Consider the following 10,638-nt stretch of genomic DNA (forward strand, 5'->3'; position numbering starts at 1 on the left):
TCAGGTCATTATAGTTATCCATATTTATTTTCATAAAAATATAATTATTAAGAGTTGATTGTTCAATGTTTTTTTTATAAAATATAATTTAAATACGCTAGGTTTGGATGTGATAGCCTGAGCCCACGATGGTGCTAGGGTTCCTGGTGTGTGGGCTCGGGCTACCACACCTGAATCTATGTTTTTTGCATGTATTTTTTAGCTTTTTTTTTTTAGAGAATTTTTTTTATTTATTTTGGAAATTTTTTGGGATTCATCATAGATAAAATTTAGGGTTTTTAAAATCAAATGGATTGCTTTCTTGGAATCAAAGACATGATAAGATTTGAAATCTTTTCTTTCTTTGAATAAAAAGGAGAGTTGATATATATGTAATTAGCATCCCTTTATCGCCATTCCTAGATTCTAGAGCTTCACGAACAATGAGAATAAAATTTCTTCTTATTAATCTTTCTTTTTTCATTTTTTTTCATTGGTTTGGATTTTATAAAATCTGTGAGAATGACAAGTAAAATATAATTTTTTAGTATTTTCCGTGTTAAGTGTGTGTGTGGAGTTTTTGATTCATACGGACCTTCTTGCTTTGGAAGCATCCCAATATTCCTTCAGAAGTTCAAAACTGATTGTGTGCGGAAATTATCTGCTGATGGGGTCCTTTCGAGCCTCTGTTAAAAAAGTTGAGATTGACCAGCAGCAGTGAACAGTCTCGTTAACAATTTTGCGAGTCTTTGCCAAGGTCCAGGAAGTAGCCTTCCAGCTTGCAAAAGTGAAAAAGAAATAACATTTTATGCTCTTGAGAGAACTCGATCAAGCCTCTTAAGTTGACATTTTATGCTCTTCAGGGAACTCGATCAAGCCTCTTAAGTTGCAATCTTCAATGATCGTCATTTATTAAGTAATCACAAATGAAGATTGCAATATTTGCTCGTCTATGGGAATCACTCACAATTGACGTGATATAAAAATTGACTTGAAACATTATCCAACCATATCAGGGGTCCAAATATCACGATCCCTTGGCCATGGAAATGACCATACCTAGCACTCACCTTTCTCCACCTCCGAATGCTCCACTACCTTCGTAGCAAACCTCCATGATCTCACTACCAGATTTACTATCTAGACTGGATTCTATCACCACTCTTATGCTTGTTGTTATGTGCTTACCTCTTGCCTGTTTATCAAAACGTAAGTCATTGCCCATGCAAGCATCCCAATCCACTTGAAATACTTTGAATCGTTCGATATTGAGAGATCCTTCTTTTTCAATAATATGCCTAGCTTCTTCTGCAGGAGCTGCAGATTGAACCTGTCCAGTTTTGCCTCTTCTATGAGAACTAGCTATACTTCATCCTTGGTTTAGTTTTACACCAAAAATGTAGTTTTACACCAAAAATGTTCTTAAAAACCATAGCAACATTGACCTAGGCACATCGTAAGGTTGTGAGATTCAGTAAACTATCGTAAGTTAGGCCTTTTTTGGCAGTATCAAATGCAGTAGTCCATGTTCTAACAGAGGGAGAGTTGTAATATGCCTCTAAGACAATGTCATTAAGATGTTTCCTAGTAATTTTCAAATAGCTCATCTTTGGTTGCCAGAAAAATTAGCTTTCCTATCACTGCCAATCACAGTGAGGACCATATGACCTCCAGGGATCATTTCTTCTGAACGTGATTTCAGAGACACCATGAAATCATTCTCGAAAAGAACAAAGTAAGCTTTAAACATACTGGGGGGGTTGTCTTGGAAAGATAAATATTCCCTTTACTCAATGGTGATCCTTTCTCATTCACAAGCCTTTTAGGGAGCAAGCATGTTTTTTTTTTAAATAAATATTAGAGAATTACATAAATCATATATCATACTTCATCTAATTTTCTAACAGTAAATAGTCTAGAGAATTCAAAATAAATCAAGCAAAGTGGAATTCTCAACTTGAAGGGTTTAGTCTTTTCCTTTGATTTCACAGGGAAAAAAAAAACTAAATGGAGTTGATGAAGAACAAACCATTGCTTATTTTCGAGGAATTTTTTTAGCAATCTGGAAATAGTACAAGTCATCTTGACGGTGTTGTGAAAGGAAAACTTCAAGGATTGCTAACCGGTGAACGCCATTGAAGATGGGAATGAGAAAAATTGTTACGAAACAGCCTTTCATAGAAATTTCCAAGCATTCCTGTTGTGAAACATGGCCCAAAATCGCTTCCCATGTCATTCTTGATCTTCTCATAGAAGCTAGGCAGCGACCTTAATATTACGTTGAAATCATTTCATGGATGATCATTCAGGAACACCTGAAATGTATGGTCCTGATGAGCATCTAAAATCTGTCATTTTAAATGATCTTCCGGGAAATGATTTCAACTTAATATTGCTGCAGTGTAACTTTTCCGCCTGTGTATCTTAGGTTAGAGTAGCCGGTCCCAAACCCGGATAAAGGAGGAGGGTTGTGGTATAAACCTAACTTTGGCTTTATCAAAATAGCTTCCAACTTCATGTGGGAATAGCTTGGTTTGTGGAAGAACATTTGTTGTTTTTTGCAATCTTTGAATCTCTTCTATAGTCTTATGTGGATTCATGACTGGATCAAGCTGACTTGCAACTTTCATAATTCAAATGTTCAAAGAGCTTGATTATGCTACCAATGATGAAATTAAAAAACCAACCTGCTCTCAATTAATGGATACAGTGCAAGATATAGCCCAAATCTTACTTTTTTAATTACTAGCAATGTCCAGAATCTCTAGGCTGCCAAAAGCAGGCTGAAAGAAATGTCCAGCTCTACACTCTCCCTTTTCACATGGATCTAAGCCACTATGAAAATATGGAATAGGATTTAAAGGAATGGAATAGATAGTAAAAGAAAAATCTAGTGATGAAATGTAAAGAGATGCATGCAAGGAATAATTTTTTCAAAGGGCTTTAATCATATGCCAGGACAAGCCTAGATTGATGATCCCAGTCATAAGATGCCAATCCTTTCAGATAAAACTCCAAGGATGAGATGAAAAGCAAACTTATGTCAATCACCCACACAAATTTTCTCTAAGCAAAATCTATTGGTTTTGTTCAAAGCCAGAAATCGATTTTCAGAAACTTTGTCCGATGACAAATGAAAGTACTCATATTATCTTGTACTAATGTGCACGAGCAAATTCCATTGTTGATTAAAAGAAACGAGTACGCTGCAAGTGGGACAGAGTCATAAATCATAATGATGCTATTTTTCAGTGAATTCCAGCTCACACAACACGTCTACTACTTGTTCCAGAATTTACTTGTGCCAGAATTTATACTCTCTCCTGGTTTGGTTATGCTTTAGACTTGTGAGAGAAAAGATAAAGATGCTATTATATTATATGGGTTGTGCATGGAAGGCCTAACCAGTCACCAGTCAAAAAATAGAGCAGCTCTATTATCTTTGCTTCATCCTTGGCAGTGCTCTTTGTTGAAAAATTCAAGACATGACCAACTAGGCAACACTAGAATCAAAGCATATATTCGTCAAGAGTTTAGAATGTAAATCTTCCTATTATGCCATATCCATCTTACATTAAGAGCATGGAAAGTCTTGGACCTCAGGAAATTCCGTATCTGCATAGACTATCCAATCTCGAAATCAGAATTGGCATCTAATTGACTTTGCTGGAAATTTGCAAGAATTAATCCTTTTTTCTGCTAAGATTTTATACTTGATAAAGCCATGAAAATGTAAAGCATAAAGTTGTAAATTGTAATTCACACAAAAAAAGAGCTTACAGGTAAATTTACACTGCGTTTATGATTTAGCAATGTACACACGCCTATAGTCTTACAGATATGCAAACAAAAAAGGGAAAAAAGGAACTTGGATTTTTCTCACACCCCTGTTTTTACTATAAAATATAAGAGTTCTCTTCGTCTATTAGAAACCTCTTTTGCCTGGCAATGAAAGCCTCGATCGTGCTCCGAAACTCATCGTTGCTCATTTTATCCTTGGGAAATGAACTTTTCTCCGATTCCTTAGCAGAATCAATGGTTTTCCTGCATTTATCAGTCGCTGACCTCCTCAGTTCCCGGCTACTATCTGGCCTCTCCAATTTCTCTGATTGACTCCTGTGATATTTCTTTCGTTCTAAAGAAGTTGAAGTATCCTCAGTGACTTTGTACTCAACAAAAGTGACCTGTTTCTCTCTGCATTCAGCTTCATATTGATGAGTTTCCTGACTCTTTTCACTCTTCTCTACAAACTCGTCATAAAGATCAGTGCTTGGATTCTTCCTATTAGAATCTTGACCTGAAAACTGGCCTGACTTTGCAAAGAGAGTGATGACTATCATGTTACCAAGAACGAACACAAACCAAGGACTTACGAGGATTACTGTTAAGTCCTTGAAATACTCACTAGAGTTCTTGATAGCAACCGGGAGTTGAATGGAAAACCTGGCAATCAAAGCTAGAACAGCGCCTATTTCTATTAACCTGAACAAACTTGAAATCTTTTGAATCTTCCTATGCTTCTTGATCGCTTTCGCCTTCTCAATCTTGATGCTGGTGATGTTAAATGAATCCATTTACAGATGGGGATTGAGAATTAAAAGCAACAGCAAGGTGGCAGAGAAGATGTAGGATTATGGGTTTTCACTCAGAGAAGTTGTAAACAAGCAAAGCGCCGGTAGCTTCCATTTCTCTGTGTAGAGTCAATACTGAATCTACCATACCTATAGTATACAGTGAAGGTATTATGCTGCCAAGGAGCATGGAAACTGATAGAAAGAAAACAATACAAAGGAGAGAAGCAGGGGAATCAGAGCGCAGCTCTGTTTTTTCTCCCTCTGTGCTTGTCAACTAGAAAATGTCGCTGTTCTTGTTGAAGCCGTTGGTTGTTGAGGTAGACTATTTATAGATGGTGGAATATGTGATCCATTTTTTTTTCTTTACATCCAATCTTTCTTTATATGTTTTTAATTTGTAATTTTTCTGGGTAAAAGTATTATATTCCATCTTTAGCATTTTTCGAACTGTGCAAGTTGTGGGATTTTTCCACACCATTATTACTTCTTTTTATCTTGCCCTATTATTCCCACCTCCCTTGAAGCTTAGATTTTACACCTAGTAGAAGACTCTCTTCAACTTTGGTGGGAAATTATTCTGCCGAATATACCCACATTCTTTTAGAATATCCCATGAACCGACTAGAAGAGCAGGCATACATTGAACTCACCAGTTTCGTTATTCAACACTGACCTGCGCATCATGATGTTCATGGAATATTAGAATACATCAGCAATATTACAAGATAGAATCTTGTTCCATGACTAGGTTTATGTTCCAACTTTCTCATGAAATAGTCGCATTGCACTCAATCCAGTTATGTTACATCAAGTACTACATGTTATTAGATCTGGCTCAAGGTTTGTCCCGAAAAAAATCCAAGTTACTGTGTTGTTGGGTAAATTTATAGGTTAGCAAGTCAATTCTGATCTATTATTTTTATTAAAAATAATATTATTTTTTTAATTTTTTTTATATTAACTTGGTAAAGTTTAGACTGAGTTTGATCCTATTAATTGAGTTATGGTCAATCTTAATTAAATTAATACTAAACCACTTTAATTTGAAACATAATTTCAATAAAATTCTAGATTGTATATTTTCTTAATTATTTTATGAGGTTTAGTTGGGTTTAATAATTATGTTATTTACTAAAATTATCTTCATGTTAGCTAAAACCAAAAAAAATTAAGCTCCTCGGAAAAATTGAAAAAAAAAAGAAAGAACAAGAATCCCCCTTGTAATCAAAACAAATAAACATAAAAGTTCTTTTTACATGATAGATAAAAAGATCTGGTAATCTGGTAGGTTGAATCTTGTTGAAGGATGACCTGAATGTCACTGTAATAACACTATTTCGTAGAATGTTAGGTAAAAAGTTTGGGACATGGCAATTACAGTAACAAATCATCGCGAAAGCAGGCCCATTTCTTCCATACTAAGAAAAAAAAATGTTGCTTTTCTCTCCTTATTTCCATTATTTTATCAACTTTCTTCACCTTCAACCGGCATTCCGTTACTGAATCCTCCTGTTCTTCAAGACAAGACCCACCAATGATCCCACTACAGAGTGGACGACCAGCTTTCTTTTCCTTGCGCGTTACATTCGTTATGATAACACGTGGCTCTTTGTTATCTTCTTGTGGGTTAGCTTCAATCTCTCTCTTTCTCTGTCAAAATCAGAACTGTTCGTGTTCTTTCATGTTGTTGTTTGATCCGAGACCCTGAATGATTCAGGAGGCATCAACGGTTCGGTTCTTACCCTCTTTTTTCCCCTTCTTTTAGAAACAAGTTAAAGCAGTACCTTTCTTCCTTGAATCCACTGCCTGTAATAGACAGGCCTGACTCTCAAAACTTTGAGATCAAATTAATTCCGAATGGTTTTTTTAGTTTTTCGGCTTATATTACGAGCTATTAGCCTCTCGTTTCCCAAATCCCTCCCGTCTTTCAGGTAAGCGTTATTGAATCCAGATCACTTAATTGGCATCTACATTCGATGTTTGATTATTAAGCAAGAAGTAGAGATGTTCCAAGCTTTTGTCCTCCCTAGTTCCATTAAAATAGCTTACATTGTCATGTAGGAAAAAGAAAAAAAAAATCATTAGGGAAAAAGAAAAAAAAACACTTGGCAGACAAATAAAAGAATTGAGTATTGGACTTTACAGGGTTCACTTTAACTTCAAATGGGCCTAGATCTCTGGGCTCCATTTGCTCTATTATTTTGACAACAGTGACGGGGAAAAAGCATAAAAGAGACAAGAAGCGGGAAAATAAAGAGTCTTCCTGTTTTTTTAAAGATGGAAACGTGGCTATCAACTAAGGAGTCGATTCGGAATGGGGTCCGAACTCGGAAGCAAAGAATTTCGAATCCCACGTTCATTCCAAGAATAATATTTCTTTTCAAGATGTTAATAAAGCAAACTTTCCTTGCATGTAAAGGTTTTGGAGTCTAGATAAGGCGTTAGAAAAATAACTGAAAGCTTAATTTGGGTGATTAATTAATTGTTTCACAAGTTGAGTTGATGTAACATCAAGCTCCCTTTTTTTTTCTCGGTTTATTTTATTTTTGATCCTCCTCCGAAGGATTGGAGGCTGATTCAATGACACGGGAGCTTAAGATTCACCCTCTGTTTTTGTGACACAAAGTTTATAAATTCCTTTATGTGGATAGTTATATGATATGAAAAATATATATTCTTTACCAAAAAAAAAGAAGAAGAACAAGGAAAAATAAGTAAATATGCCCTCGGTTTGCTTACTTGCCCACAAAATCAACTACGTTGGATTCGGTGATTGTTGAGTCGGATCCCACTAACTGTGTTTGTTGCTCAATTTATTTCCTTAGCAAGAACTTCTCCTTTTTCTTTTCTTTTTTTAATTTATAAATGGTCCACTCCGGCTATTATTATTATTTTTTCTCAATATCAAATGATAGTATATGATTATTTTAAAAGAAAGATGCGAGGTAGATGTTGTTTTTCAAGATACTTTTTATTTATAAATATATTAAAATAATTATTTTTTTATTTTTTAAAATTTATTTTTAACATTAAAATATCAAAAAAAAAAATTAAAAAAAGAAGCTGAAAAAGCAAGTTACATGGTGGACCTCGAACTATGGACTTACTAATTAAACCAGGTTGGGTTGATGTAGGTACCTAACTATCTTTGGACTCTGATCCAAAATTAAAATCAACGGTTGGATCAATTAAATGGATTTATTAGTGGACAGCCTTTCGAGGCCCAAACTCTAGAGTCTGAAAAAGGATTGTCCGACCTGCCGGATTCGAACCAGCGACCTAAGGATTACAGGCACCACTACAGTCCTCCGCTCTGCCAACTGAGCTAAGGTCGGTTTTGTTGATCACGGATACTTAAAATATATTAATCTAATCTATAAAAGTATCGCAAGAAACTTTATTGAATTAAATAAAGAATAGAAGGACTAGATCAGTGAGAAGAAAAAAGCCTCCAGCCTAAAGAAATTGAGGGAGAAAATCTGCATAATACCACAACGAAAAGAGAAGAGAAATTCATGTTTTATGCTCAGTATTGTATACTGACATGTGTTCCATGGATGCCGGTTGCAGAAGCGGAGCAAGACATGGACTTGCTTTTGTGGCAGCTCGCCAAACTGTGACCAGCAGTGCAAGGAATGAAAGGACGCCATGCATGGTGCTTGCCACTTTGATTTCCCTGGATTTGCATGCTTCTGGCACCTCGATTGCTAGTCATGAACCATGATATGTGTATCACCTGAGAAATCGTCGAGTTTTAAAGAGATTTCAAGTTTGATCCTCTCCTTCCTTTTCTACGCTATAAATCTATCTCTTTCTGTGCTTAGAAGAATGATCTCCACGAGATTGATGGTTGACCCATGTGGATTTACAATTACATCATGAATAATTCAAAAACTTTTTTCACGCATAGATATAAAAAAGTGAAATATATCGAGGTGACATTATTTTTTTAATTCAAAAACTATTCTAAGATCATTGAGAATACTGATAAACAACAGTATTGTTGATCAGACATTAGTTAAACATATAAAAGTCCTATACCACTCTTGTACCATCAATTCATGATTTATTTATTCAACTAAAAAATTTGCATGAATCAAAACCATCACCGAGCGAAAATTCCATAAAAATCTTGACTCCCTAAAAATACCATCCGAAATCACCTTTCTAAAGATTTAGGATTCGCCCACTTGAATTTTGAATAGAGTGTGCGGGGAGTTTCGAAAGTTAAATGAAATTAGCAGTGGTCAAGGATATGGGCTGAAATGTACTTGTTCATGGGCTTAGCACAAGATTAAAATAGATACGTTGCTTTCTAACAAATAGCCCATACAGGCCTTTTAACTCAACTTGAAACAATAAAAGCAGCCCAGTAAACTAACTGAACTTCCCTAGAAACCCTAGATACACTACTCAAATAACAGCAACACAACGCGTACCCCGCAGCAGCAGCAGCCTCTTCTCCCTTTCCTCTCACACAACATCAACAAATCCAATGGTAATCCTCTCTTTCTCAACAAAACTATCCAAATCTCGACAATCCCAATTGGATTAACGGTTTCTCTCTTTGGTTGTCTGCAGGCACCGAAGAAGGAGAAGGCGCCGCCACCGTCATCAAAGCCAGCGAAATCAGGAGGAGGGAAGCAGAAGAAGAAGAAGTGGAGCAAGGGAAAGCAAAAGGAGAAAGTCAACAACATGGTTCTCTTTGATCAAGCTACTTATGATAAGCTTCTCTCCGAAGCTCCTAAGTACAAGCTTATCACTCCTTCTGTCCTCTCCGATCGTATGAGGGTAATAATACGTTTTACTACTTTTTTCATTCAAGCTTACGCCATTTTCATGCTTTTTGTTATGTCAAATCGCGGGGTTTTAATTTTATTTTTTGTTTTTGATCATGTTAGAATTTTTCGATTACTGGGTTTAGGACCAAGTGCAGTACCAATGTACGAGCAATACTAGTTTCACTTATAAACGTCCGAAAGGATCTCAACCGTTGAATTTGTCGGATCCACTAGTCAATTGGAGAGGATCTTTTATTGGAAGAATCTCTGTAATATTAGCATTATTTCAAATATATACTCGCCAAAACAATTGTGGAACCTGTCTGCCGTCAGATGTCGCGCATTTTTTACTGTTAGGTTTCAGGTGATGTAGCATAACTTCTAAGGAGTATTTTAGCTCTTCAAGTAAAGTTTCTAACTTGGTACAAGCTGTTGCCATTCTATGGAATATTAAGTTTTAGCTGTCGGTAGCAATATTTTTAATAGTTCTCGTAAGTTGTAGTGGTAAAGTGGTGGAAGAGTTTGAGAGAATGTTTTAAATTTCCTTAGGTGATAAAAGATTGAAGTTACTTGAAACTATCATGAATTAGATTGTTGTTTTTTGGGTATTTAGGTCCCTTATTTTGTTGACATCGCAATGTCACTTCCGGTGTGTTGTATTTAGTTTTGACAATTAGTCAAGCTGACCTTTTGTCTATTTCTCGTATGCTTATTTATGTCTAGGATGTTTTCGAGATCTAGTGAGTTTGCGTTTCTGTACCTAAAAAGTTTCTATTCTATGATTACTGTACTGTTTTTTATCTCTCTACTGGGGTTGAGAATCTGTAAACTATTATACATGCCTTCGTGTGTTCTACCCGGGCATTGTTTTGTTAATGCCTTTTCATTAGCTTGACCAGTACTGATACCACTCTGATTTCATGTTTTATTTAAATTTGTGTACATGCTTCATTTGATTTTGTGTGTTAATGTATCTTTCAGATTAGTGGATCACTTGCAAGGAAGGCAATCAGGGAACTGATGGCTAGAGGTTCCATTAGGATGGTCTCTTCCCATGCAAGCCAGCAGATTTACACCAGGGCAACCAACACCTAGGTGTCTTGATGTATTTGGTTATTTAGTTCTAAGTAGTATGTTGCCGAGTTTCTCAGCTACTATTACTTTTTTGTTCAAGTGATTGTGAGTACAATCTTAAGACGTTTCCTTACCTTTTGTGTTGAATGAATATTTTGCAGAGTTCTTGAGATGCTGGATATGTATCTTGAAACCATGTTCTGCCATGTGACATGCATTTCCCTGTTCCA

General features: G+C 35.9%; 2 protein-coding genes and 1 non-coding gene across 3 annotated transcripts; 1 reads left to right on the top strand and 2 right to left on the bottom strand.

Annotated features, from left to right (window-relative positions):
• Nucleotides 1-3,704: 3,704 nt before the first annotated feature.
• Nucleotides 3,705-4,860, bottom strand: LOC105142274 (uncharacterized). Its single transcript, XM_011049829.1, has one exon. The coding sequence runs from the start codon at nucleotides 4,551-4,553 to the stop codon at nucleotides 3,876-3,878; it is 678 nt and encodes a 225-aa protein (XP_011048131.1). The 5' UTR covers nucleotides 4,554-4,860; the 3' UTR covers nucleotides 3,705-3,875.
• Nucleotides 4,861-7,804: 2,944 nt separating this feature from the next.
• On the bottom strand, nucleotides 7,805-7,888 carry TRNAY-GUA (transfer RNA tyrosine (anticodon GUA)). The gene is given in 2 exon segments: nucleotides 7,805-7,840; nucleotides 7,852-7,888. It is a non-coding gene; the product is annotated as a tRNA-Tyr (tRNA).
• Nucleotides 7,889-8,940: 1,052 nt separating this feature from the next.
• Nucleotides 8,941-10,638, top strand: LOC105142280 (40S ribosomal protein S25-like). The gene is made up of 3 exons (XM_011049842.1): nucleotides 8,941-9,051; nucleotides 9,135-9,344; nucleotides 10,316-10,638. Exons 1-3 carry the CDS (start codon nucleotides 9,049-9,051, stop codon nucleotides 10,427-10,429), a joined length of 327 nt encoding a protein of 108 aa, XP_011048144.1. The 5' UTR covers nucleotides 8,941-9,048; the 3' UTR covers nucleotides 10,430-10,638.

This window comes from Populus euphratica, unplaced genomic scaffold (assembly GCF_000495115.2).
Source record: "Populus euphratica unplaced genomic scaffold, PopEup_1.0 scaffold3.1, whole genome shotgun sequence".
Taxonomy (NCBI): Eukaryota; Viridiplantae; Streptophyta; class Magnoliopsida; order Malpighiales; family Salicaceae; genus Populus; species Populus euphratica.